Raw genomic sequence first — 12968 nt, 5'->3', positions numbered from 1 at the left:
GCTCTTCACCCTGCTGACACATGACTGCACTGCAACCGACAGCAACAACCACATAGTGAAATTTGCTGACGACACAACTCTGGTGGGTCTCATCACCAAGGGCGATGAGACTCAATACAGGATGGAGGTCGACCTTCTGACCACGTCTTCTGACAACAACCTCCTGCTGAACGTCAGCAAGACCAAGGAGATTGTTGTTGACTTCCGGAGAGGTTACACCCAACACCTGCCACTGACCATCGACGGTGCTGTGGTGGAGAGAGTGAGCAGCACCAAATTCCTGGGGGTGCACATCAGTGAAGACCTCTCCTGGACCACCAACACTGCATCAGTGGCGAAGAAAGCTCAGCGCCGCCTGTACTTCCTGCGGAAACTCAGGCGAGTAAGTGCTCCACCAGCCATCATGACCACATTCTACCGAGGCACCATTGAGAGCATCCTCTCCAGCTGTATCGCTGTGTGGGGAGGAAGCTGCACTGAATACAACAGGAAAGCCCTGCAGCGCATAGTGAACACAGCTGGAAGGATTATTGGTGCTTCACTCCCCTCCCTGAAGGACATTTACACCTCCCACCTCACCCGCAAGGCGACCACAATTGTGAGTGATGCAAGTCACCCCGCTCACAATTTGTTTGATCCACTGCCCTCCGGGAAGAGGTACAGAAGCCTGCGCTCCCGCACCACCAGACTCACCAACAGCTTCATACACCAGGCTGTTAGGATGCTGAACTCTCTCCCCCCTCCACCCTCAGCCACATAACATCCTGGGGCCAGTTCCCCGATAACGCTCACTCTTAGCGCGCTAAGAAGATTCAAAAGATATATCTTACCAAAGTTGTTTATGTTCCTAAGTGTGTTCCCGGAAGTGTCCCTTAGGAAGCTTCTTAACACGCTGCCTCTTACGTTCGACGTTACAAAGGCGCTGTCCCAAGTGAAGGTGCTGAATTAGTTGACATCGATTGCTCAGGAATCGACTTTCTACTTCACGTGAAGGTGCATGACGGCGTTAAGAAACACAACACGTTCTATGCAAATGAAACATTCCTCAGATTATTCCAGTAACATTTATTTTAACATAGTTCAAGTAATCAGTAAAATATAAACTATTAACTAAATTATCAAATTGTCAGTAATATGTTCACACGATATGTTGTGACTCGTAGACTAACCGGTTGCCTATCCCTCGCTAATCATCCACCCTCCTTATCCCGTTGTGCCACTTGTGCCGCTTCTTGACATGGGTTTAACAACTTCTTAAAATGATGTAATACACTTTTATATTAATGGTAAGGTACCTTACAACTATAATTGATTGGCAAGCAGCTGCAGTTACTTCTGTTTAATGCGGCATTGATAGATAGATAGATACTTTATTGATCCCCAGGGGAAAATCAAGGTTCAAATAAAAAAAATGCCATTGGTTAATGTTTTCAATAAAAGCAACCTATCTACAATGAACTGAGAGAGATTTATACGACGGAGTATTAGGGCCACACATGAAGGAAAAAATATTTTTGCCATGACTAGATTAAACTCGACATGTCGACGTTAAAGTCACCATGTCAACATTAAACTCGACATTTCGAGAATAAAGTTGAAATGTAATATCGACTTTTAATCTCGACGTATCGACTTTAATGTCGCCACGTCGATTTCGAGAATAAAGGACGAATGAAACAATGCAACATTTTGAGAATAAAGTTAGTTTGGAGAGAGAACGACAAGGGCAACAATGATTCAGAGTATTTGAGTGCAACAATGATTAGACATAGGCCTATATCATGTGGACAAAACATAGAACATATTAACCTACGTTGCTCAGCCAAATACTTCGCTGTTAGGTCCTTATCACGGAGTTACAGGCGATAAATGCGATGGTCAAAAGTAGCCTAAACGTCATAGCAGTTTATTTATTTATTGTAGGCCTATTATTAAAGTGTTGTTTTTCATCTAAAGGTTCAACTTCATGCTTATGCACTAGAGGCATACTAGGCGCTCTCCCCAATCCTAGACGTTCACGTTGCTTGTTTGTAATGGATGCAGAACAGCCTATTGCTGAATGTCTATGGAGGGACGAATGAAGCTGTCCTCCCGACCACCCCATGTAGGCTAGTAGCCTACATGCACACATATGCACACAAAGTGCATAAATAAAGTGCATGTAGGCTAGTAGCCTACATGCACAATATGCACACAAAGTGCATAAATAAAGTGCATGCACACATATTCTCTCACGGGATCAAAATAGTATATATGCTTAGGCTATACCTGTGTTTCTAGCCTCCTATACGTATTGCAGGTGAGATATGGAAAAGCAGTTTTAGAAAAATGAGTTTTGCCATGTTATCCTGGAGAGTGACGGCCTGTGGGTCATGAAGGGCAGTTATTTGGATGTGCAGTGGCCTTAACCACGTAAAACAGAGTGAAATAACATTTTGTATAGAAACATTATATCATTGGATACATATATTTTTCTAGATATTTAGCCTAAACTGCATAGGGCATGGTATTTCCATAACCGCGAGACAGCACTTCACGATGACGGCAATAAGACGCAATCTATCTGAAATAACATCTATTTGAAGCCCATTTTTCTTTTATGTAACATATTGTGTATTAGTGTAGGCTACATAGCTTAAACTGTGTAGGCTATGTTTAAACAGTAGGGCCTATTGCTGTATACTTTAAAGTCAACATGTCGAGTTTAATCTCGCCATGGCAAAATATTTTTTTTTTTCTTCATGTGTGGTAGCCTAAATACTCCGTCGTAGATTTAGATACAGTATGGTGGGGAAGCAACGTAATAAATGGGCACCAAGCTTCTCGTCAGAGGAACTTTAAGTTTTGCTGGACGAGGTGAGCTTGCGCAAGGTGACACCGTTTTCCAGCTTTCGGAATAACTTGTGCAACAGCAACAAAAAAAAGCAATGGAACGACATGGACTACACGACGTTTTTGATTCAATACAAGGACCAGTTGGATCGCTGCCATAGGCCTAGTTGGTCGCTTACTGGACACCACCATGCTTACCCATTTATAGATCTTAGCCATTTAGAAGCAAATTCTTTGCCAGCTTTTAATTATCAAAAGTGATTGCCAATTTGAACGCTTTAATGACATTACTAAATAGCTAATTACCACAATATTAGTTCTGATACCAAATAAAGTAAACTTCATAAATAGGCCTGCATCCATTGCGAACATATTTTATTAGTCTTAAAATGTCCATAACATAAAATCATCGTAGAGCCACAACATTGTCAACATACTGTCGGCCTACCATAGTTTGACTTGTACTGAGCTGCGCTGATTTCTAAAGACTGCTGCACAGTGGCGGCGACTAGCGTCTTGAGAGCTCAAACAACGCTAAGAGAGAGCTTACGAGTGGCCCAGACCAACCTTACGAACGTGTGACTTACAGAAGATATACTTAGCGTACGAACGTGTCGGGAATCGTGCCATAACGTTAAGAGATAGGTTAAGGAATAGGTTAAGAACTACTTAGCGATAAGAACGTTTTGGGGAACTGGCCCCTGGACTTTTGGACCCACAATGGCTGCCTTGCACTACTCCACTTGCACTACTCCACTTGTACACTTGCACACTTTGCAACTTGTTGTTGTTGTCCTGTTGTCCTGAAAACACTTCTGAACACACTTCTGCTGCTCTTACATAACTTGCACCACTATGCCACTTGCATACTTAGGTCAAACTGAACTACCTCAGCCATTTATTGGCCTGACTTTTGCACTATTATATTGACTGTCTACTGTATGCACAATTGCACAATTTCAACCCAAATTTTGCTGCTCGTATTTCTTCATTGTATGTGCCTTCTTCTTATTTACTTTTTATATTGTTTACTTGAATGTTATGTTTGTCTGTGGACCTAATTGGTAAAATATGTCTTGTCTCCACTGTGGGATAGTGGGAAACGTAATTTCGATCTCTTTGTATGTCTTGACATGTGAAGAAATTGACAATAAAGCAGACTTTGACTTTAATCTATCCAAAAGATGTTCCCAGCTAATACAACAGTTTAGAATCCAGTCTTCCTCATCTTCACTGACCCCAACTCAATTGGCACATAACCTGGGCGTCACCATTGATGGTTGACTAAATTTCTCTGAGCATGTAGCCTCAACTGCAAAATTATGTCAGTATCCTTGTCAGTATCCTTTGCCCACTTGTGGTCCGGACCGTGACCATGGATTCAGTAATGTAGTTTCAATGTGGGAATCAGTATTTTTATTCAGTGGTGGTCTTGGGGTTGTGTAATTAGTCAGAATGGTGGTCCCTGGTTCACAATCAGTTGAAAATCCCTGCTTTACAACATTGGGAAATTCAGACCTTGTCTGACACAATATGCCACACAATTTCTTGTACAGGCCATGGTTCTTTCCAAACTGGACTATTGCAGTTCATTCTTAGCTGGCCTGCCTGCTTGTGTAGTGAGACCATTACAGATGATTCAGAATGCTGCAGCATGTCTGGTCTTTAATCAGCCAAAGAGGACACATGTAACTCCTCTCTAAGTTACTCTCAATTGGCTTCCTTTAGCAGCTGGATCTGTTCCCTGCTACTTGAATTCCATGATCCAGCTCTACGTCCCCAATCACCCACTGAGGTCCTCTGATTAGAGTCTGCTGTGTTGACCAGGTCACAAGACTTAAGACTCTTGTACTCTGTGGTTCCTCATTGGTAGAATAAGTTTCCTAGTGTTCTTGTGATAGTTTTGGGACTGTCAAGAGGGGGTTAAAGACTCATCTGTTCAGCTTACATGTAATTCATTAATTAATTCTCTTACAGTCATGGTTTGCATGTTTTTTTATTTTGTAAGGTTTAGTTAATATAAAAACATATGTCTACATGCATGTGTGTGTGTGTGTGTGTGTGTGTGTGTGTGTGTGTGTGTGTGTGTGTGCGAGAGAGAGAGAGAGAGAGAGAGACGTGTTAATAGATAGTGGGGATTTTGACACGATTAAAGGTGCTTGGCTGGCCAGGCTGAGGTGTGTGGCTGCTGGTTCTCATGTTCACACACTAGTGACCCGTGTCTTGAACTCTGACCTCTCTGTAGAGTTCTATCTGTGTGAGTCCTTAAACAGCCTATGTAATACAGCTTACATGATCCAGCAAAAGAATTATGTCTGTGGTGAGTTTATGAACATGCATGCATATTTATAAACATAAGCAGTAAAACAACAACATTAAAGAATCACTAGTGCAGTGAACTCTACTGTACAAAAACAGTAACATCTGAGGACTTATTCAGAATTAGTTGCTCTGTCAGACTGGCATTATCAGTTTCAGAGCTTATTTCAAAAACGATTGAATGTACAGTTCAAGTCTTTTTACACCACATGGAAAAGTTCTGAAGCACCCAGATGTTTAAAACTGTTAGTATAGTTCCTGCAATTGTCCGGTGGTGCAGCAGCATGATATGATTTGACTGGTGATTATTACGGGTTGTGGTGCAAAATTATTATCAACATTTCTACAAAGCAAGCAGCGCTTGGCAAGTAAGGTAGCCTAGAATAACTTATCCTTTAGAATGCTTCCCTTCTTGTTGCAAGCAATGTTTACGACCATTTGCGCAGTTGTCGCCTCAACAGACTCCCGCTTCTGGCGCATGTTTGCGCACCTCGGTAGCACGCGTCGCCTGCCAGCATGAAGGTGTCAAACCACAATTTGGCACGAGCTGCGTCTCCTTTATAAACGGATACCTCGCTCAGAGTGGACATACTTACTCGAAGGATTGAGGACTTGCATCGAACACTCAGGAATAATCGTGTGGAGTGCTACCTGTCAGATTAGGTTTATGGAGATCACCATGAATTCTCGCCTTGGACATAACGGATATAACAATGAAAGCACAACTCACGAGTCAACACACGAGCGTGCTCTGTTTTGGAGACCGTGGACACGAGGACAGTTGGAACAAAGGCCGGACTCTCATGGGGTGAGTTTATAGGAACCATAGCCTAGATAAATTAACGGATTCATAAAGGCTATTGAATCAAGCCAACTGGACAGAACGACTGAACAAAAACTGTAATGTTAATATAAAAAGTGAACTGTTTCTCACTGTTTCCTTCATCCCACTTATTTTCCTTTTCTTCAATTTCTTTCTCAGTTTCACGGCAAATCCCTGGTTGAATTATCAGATGCAAAGAAAGCCAACAGCTTTGTACATCCTGTAAAGTGAGTCTCTCATCTTTCAATCACATCACTTTGGCAGAGTTTCTGTTTTTATCACACGTAACTTATCGTATTGTATTGGATTTCGGTGGTTTCTAACACAAACCTCGTTTCCTTTGTAGGTTATTCTGGCCTCGATCGCGCTGCTTTGATTATCTGTATCAGGACGCCGAAGCGCTGCTCCGGAACTATCCCGTCCAGGCGACCGTCTGTCTTTACGCAGACTCCAGCGACGAGGAGGACAGTGGCGAGGAAGACGAGAAAGAAATGAACTAGACATTTATGAATGAAATTTAAGATGGAGCATAATATATTTTGTAATTTATTTCGGTGTAAAAATTGTAAATAGAAGTAATTTAATGAATGCTTATCAACAGCTTTATTTTTGTAGCACTCTTTCTAAGTATCACTATTTATATTTTAAGATATTTAAATTATGACTAAATTGTCCAACTTAGGATAAAAATAAATCTCTAAAAAAATAATTTCTCTCTGTTTATTTGTCTTTTCTGTTTGCACACACACACACACAAATCATATAGAATGGAGTTTTTGTCTGAAGAAAGAATTGGGGGCTGGTTTAGATGACTTTATCAGATTGACAGCCGAAGCCTTCACACAGACTTGAACCCGCAGCTCTGGTGCTCTCGAGGCCTGTGGTGCCATTTCCATAAGGACTCCACTTAACTGGGCCTGTGGTGCCATTTCCATAAGGACTCCACTTAACTGGGCCTGTGGTGCCGTATCCATAAGGACTCCACTTAACTGGGCCTGTCGCTTAAACGACCAAATGATGTGCATCCAAAATGTTTTTGTTTTGCTGTACTTTCCTTGTGAGTGGTCAAGTGGGGAATCACTGGGAATCACTGAGTTCAAATATGAATGAATCACTAATCACTATGTTGCTCATTCAGGGGTGTGTTTCCCGTAAAACTATGGAGGTTAACTTTTAACTAACATGGTATGATGCAACTAACCAACATCTAGCTAACAACTTTTTCCTCCTGGTTGCTGTATAGAGTCAGTGCTATTAACTACAATTAGTCTGCATGCAACAATAAGACGTGATCCAAGATTTTACAAAAGGGCATCTGAAGCACTGGTGTAGTCTATGCCGCTATTGTCCACTAGAGTGTGGTATAACCTATAACCCAGTTACTGAAGTGGTAGAGTGTAACATCAGCATGTTCAATAGCCCTCATAGCAATGCAATATTAGTGTTTCAGTTTCATTATTACAGTGTTACACAGTAGACATTTAAGTTACAAAATCAGCCATAATGCCCAAAAAAACATGTGTACGCAAAGATAATAAAATAAACACCTTCACGGCAGAAAGGTAAATTTACAGCAGGCTGTTATTATTATTATTATTATTATTATTATTATTATTATTATTATTACAGTTTTATCTACATGTGCCTGCAAAGAATATAGGGCGCCCACTTAGACAGTGATTGTTTTTTTTGCTCCTCAAAAAATAAATAATGAATTGTATATTGTGTGTGTGTGTGTGTGTGTGTGTGTGGGGGTTGTTGTAGTGCACCGGCTCAGGCTGTCTTTGTTTTCATATTCATAAGCCTTATTGCTTAGTGGAAAACACTGTTCTGGAGTCTGGTGGTCCGAGTTCGACCGTCTGGAGGTCCGACTTCGATATCGCTTGCCAGATGGTAGCAGCTGAAACAGCCCATGACTATGATGGCTGGGCTCCATATTGATTCTTTTGGCCTTTCTGATGCATCTTCTGTTGTATAAGTCCTGGATGGAGGGCAGATCACATCCACAGATGCCTTGTGCTGTACGCACAACTCACAACTTGATGTGCAAATGAGCAATCGAAAACCGATTGAAATGATTATTGAAATGATTGGATGAGAGACCAATAGTTGACTAGGATGCACTAGAAGTAATTTTTAATGAAGATTCATATGACCTTGTGTGCAGGCACGTGCCCACATATACATCAAAGGGGAAACAGTGCCCTTTTTTCTGGAGTGCTTAAAAAAATAATGAACAGCCTATACATATTGTTTGCACAGCTTCCCTGAGAAAAAACTTTTGATTGAATAAAAAACCTAAATATGAGGTTGGAAGATTAGACTTTGTTGCCTTCTCTACATGTCTGATTTCACATTCAAATGCTCTTTGTTGACATGGTCATGTTGAGTTCAACCTTTCCTGGAGCAAATGTTGATTGTCTGGAAAAGTTTGGTCTACGCTGTTTTTTCCCCAATTTACAGAGCCATGGCCATGTACAAACAATAGAGTTTCTCTTGGATGAACACACAGATTTGTTTTGAATGATGAACTGTGCCCCAATCTGTGAGTGACCCAACTCTCTACAGGTTTGTGTACTTCTCTCAATGCCACAGTATGCAGAGTGGCAGATGAAACAAATTCTGTAGTCCCGGCAGAAGCATTTCTCCTGCTCATTGTCCTTACAGATAAAGCCATTGATATAATCGCTCATGTGTCAAAAAAAAAACCCCATTAACAGTATACTGTATCTGTCAGATTATGTATGCTCTTTGAAGGGCGACTGAGTGATAGGTCCACTTTTGAACACTACAACAACATTCATGTGTCGCCTAGCTTTGGTGTGGAGTAGCCGGGTGGAGCTGTTTGTAACTGGGTCGGGGTGGGGCCGGAAAAACATCATTTGGAACATTAGAATTGCACACACAATTTTGCATTGGGAATTTGCACACAGAACCTTCCTCTTGAATGGGGGATTTGGTACACTAAACTGCACGTATGCCTGCCTGCCTGCCTGCCTGCCTGCCTGTGAATGTGTGCTCACTGTTGTGCAGGAGACGTGGAAGGAGGCAGTGTAACCTAATTGAATTGTTATTGAGCTGCTCATGTGCAGTGTGCTATACAAGAAATGGAATGGTTTAACCGTGATGACCCCTCCGGTACTGTTTCACGCTGGAGGAGCTGTGAAAAGAACAGCCTGATGAGGTCTGTGCTAGGCCTTATTTCATCGAGGGCTGTGGACACAGACAAGCCTGCCATCATGACCGGGCAATACATCCTCCAGTAAGAGAGGTGATATTTACTACTATTAGTTACAATAACTTACTAATCAATCAAGTGTAATTAATCAATTGAATATTTTGAATTTAAATCTAAAATATCTGTTTTGATATGGTTATGGTTTGTTATGGTTATTGATGTATTTACACATCATGTAGAGTATAGTATATAGTATACAATATTATTATTAAAGGTATCAGGGAGGAAATGGGTCTTCAAATGATTTTTCACTTTAAAAACAGACAAACAAATATATTATGATATGAAATATTATATGAATATGAATGAAAATATATTTATCCCCCTGTACAGCTACTTTCCAACTGGGTTCGTATGCAAGAATGAGCCCAACCAAATCTGCCGAGACATCAAAGTACAATTTGAGTGTCCTCAAGTGGCCCCCCAGGTTGGGAGTGTGATGTTTGTCAATGATGTAGTTATTGTTGTTGTCTCATACTTTGCAGACTTCATGGATTTCAAGTCAATAAGCATACATCAATAAGCATACAGAAAGAAAAAAGATAAGAAACTTGAAGATTTTGCTCCCAACCATTTACACAAAGATTGATCGTTATCTCTCATGCGGTCTCCCTGGGTTTCAGACAGTGGCATAGGAATGGCTATCATTGCAACTGTTTTGCTCTGGAATGGTAGATGTGAAAACAGACACAACAGTGCAACTGTGACAAGGTATTGCATGTCAGTATAATGATATTAAATCAGAGGGGAAAAAATATGTCTTTTGTAATATCAAAGAATCCAGGGGGGAACTGAGATAAAGAAATCAGAACATCCTAATACACCTCCTTTTGTGATAAAGCTTCTTTTATTTCTCGATGATAGCAATGACATCAATGACTACACCACAGATGTGGAAGAAGCTTTATAGTGCATTATGACACTTCAATATGTAAGGATTTACTGTAAATACAGAGGAACACATACAACACCGGAAATACCAAGTAAACATACAGGGCCTCAATTTAAATGATGGGCAAAGTGCAAAGTCTAAAGGTTAACTAAAGCTAATTTAGTAACTAGGCAAAATCTATTCAAGGAGCAAACATCTCTGGATCAACTCACTGCTTCCAAATGCCTAGATTGCAAGGTTACGGGTATGCAGGCGAGTAACGATTTGTTTGATTTTATATAAATTTACTTACTTACATGCCTTATGATAGCTTTAGTTGACACAGAAGTTATTTTGCTTATTGCCTGACTTTATGCTTTGCCTGTCATGTAAATTACGGCCCGCTATTGTCATAATTTGGAATTCATATAAACTAATTTCAGCTCCAGATTTGACAACGATGGCAATGAGCATGATGTCAGAAGGCAGAGAAGTATTGTTGCGTTCAGATGAGTTTTTGAGTCCAGGTGTGTTAGAACCAATAATGTGAAGAAGAGGTTGTAAGTGGTTCGCACTAAAAAAAGTGACTACACAAAGTCTTGCAAAAAGGAGCAACTAATAGCAAGCAAGAGCAGACGTTTCAGCCATCTGGCTATTCTCAATGCTCCTAATTCTCAATGAGCATGATTGGGTTTTTTTTCCCGAATGTGGGTGTTGATTTTCTGCCTGTGGCTTAGTGTTCAAATTTACACCAGGACAGTGGCAAGGTTCACACCCCTCCATGGGAACTAAACCAGGTCTACTTTTATGACAGAGGTCAGAGTTCACAAGCAGTTGTTATACTACGGAGACTGATTATGATAGTGAAGATAAACCAGGATGAAACAAATCATTCACTCATGGTCTTAGCACCAAGTTATCGATGTCCACTTGGTTTTACTTTAAAGCATTTATCATATACACAATTAGACCAGATTGGAGCCGATTTATGTTTATTTTTTAGATGCTATTGTCACATATTGTACAGGAAATATTCACTATTCAAAACACTCAGTTCTGCAGTGGTCTGGCTATATAGTGTTTACTTTATATTTACAATGTTTACATGTTCACAGACATTAACACATCAATTACTCATCTGTAAATATCAGGGATGTAGTGGTAAAAGTCAGAGGTGGGTAAACTATGAATTCTGTGATCACGGTGAGGTGGATTGCGCCATGCGGTATCAGATTTTTTAAAAAGGCATTCAGAACATGTTTGGTGATTGTGGAGGTTATTGCCCTATGTTTATAACAATACCAGTGGTATTAAATGGTTCCTAGAGTGTTGATGAGTGTACATATTGTGAATGTGGATAATATGGTGTGATTTTTGAATGTTAAAAGTTGCAATTGGTAAATAAACTCTTTTGATAGGTGGATAAACTCTAAAAAGAGGTGGATAAACTATTTCTGAAATGTCAGAGGTGGATAGGTGGCCTTTACTTGCGTTTAGCCTCCACTACATCCCTGGTAAGTATGATCTACAGGAAGAATGTAGTTCAACATGATTTTTACAATACAGTTTTGCTATACTCTTCAGTTGATTGCTGGGATGGATAAACCACTCCTTCATCATAGTGTGTGTGTTCAAAGGATTGGATTCATCAGCAGGCACCAACAGTGTGATTAGACTCAGAATGTTGCAGAATGAACATAGAATATCTGGGTGGGATTTTAGAATCTTACATTGCTGATGAACACATTCTTGTATTAAAAAAGTATGCAATGGTCTAATTCCTTATTGACTTTCTTAAACACCCTCACTATTCATTAGTCACTGACAAAATACCACATGTGAAGTCCTGTGAATTATTATTTTTAACATGTTTGTCAGCGTACACTTTTATTTTCACAACACTGACTAACTGTTACTGTTCTATATACTATAGCGGCGATAATGACTGTCTTTGGAATCAGGTGAAATCCAATGTTATCAGCCTGAGAATTAATGTATAGTTACACATACCTGTATTCACATCACATCAGGAGTGTGTAAGCTGAGACATGACTATAATGTGTACCACATTTAATGTCTTCACTGGCTTAAGTAGACCTACTATCCTCATACAGGTATAAAATGTGTATTATACTAAAATGGTGTACCCCTTTAATTGTACATATGTGTTTTACTGTAAGCACTGTTTTGCTATATGTTAACAACAGCACAAACACACATGTAGTTAGACATGAAACATAAAGTCTTAAAGTGATAAAAGTTATTGTTCACTAATATTTTGTAAGCCAATACAAAAAATCACTGTAGGATTAATAAAATTGAAAATCTTTTATCGTTTTCATTTGTGTGTGTGTGTGTGTGTGTGTGTGTGTATGTGTGCAAGCATGTGTGCATGCATGTGTGTGTGTGCGTGCCTGCCTGTGTGTTTGTGCATGTGTTTGTGTCTGTGTGTGTATGTGTGCATGTGTGTGTGTGCGTGTGTGTGTGTGTTTATGTGTGTGCGTGCGCAGGGGTTAAAGTGGGGGGGAACGGGAAGGAACGCAGTAACGGCATCTCAGATGAGTCAATAATAAATAGAGGCCTATTCTCTCATAGAGGCAGCCGTGGCCTACTGGTTAGCGCTTCGGACTTGTAACCGGAGGGTTGCCGGTTCAAACCCAGACCAGTAGGAACGGCTGAAGTGCCCTTGAGCAAGGCACCTAACCCCTCACTGCTCCCCGAGCGCCGCTGTTGTTGCAGGCAGCTCACTGCACTAGTGTGTGCTTCCCCACGCTGTGTGTGTTTCACTAATTCACGGATTGGGATAAATGCAGGGATCAAAAGAGTATATACTTATACTCATACCAGCGATGATATTGTTAAAATAAATGGTGAGTTAATTTTTC

The 12968-nt window shown here is 40.5% G+C and overlaps 1 protein-coding gene across 1 annotated transcript; it reads left to right on the top strand.

Moving 5' to 3' along the window:
- The first annotated feature begins 5699 nt into the window (after positions 1-5699).
- Positions 5700-6519, top strand: LOC125299903 (protein ripply2-like). The gene is made up of 3 exons (XM_048251406.1): positions 5700-5959; positions 6134-6201; positions 6321-6519. The coding sequence occupies exons 1-3, from the start codon at positions 5819-5821 to the stop codon at positions 6472-6474; spliced, it is 363 nt and encodes a 120-aa protein (XP_048107363.1). The 5' UTR covers positions 5700-5818; the 3' UTR covers positions 6475-6519.
- The last annotated feature ends 6449 nt before the right edge of the window (positions 6520-12968 follow it).

The sequence above is a fragment of the Alosa alosa genome, chromosome 8 (genome assembly GCF_017589495.1).
Source record: "Alosa alosa isolate M-15738 ecotype Scorff River chromosome 8, AALO_Geno_1.1, whole genome shotgun sequence".
NCBI classification, from domain to species: Eukaryota; Metazoa; Chordata; class Actinopteri; order Clupeiformes; family Clupeidae; genus Alosa; species Alosa alosa.
Note: the sequence above shows the minus strand (reverse complement) of the source record. Positions and strands in the feature narration are given on the sequence as shown.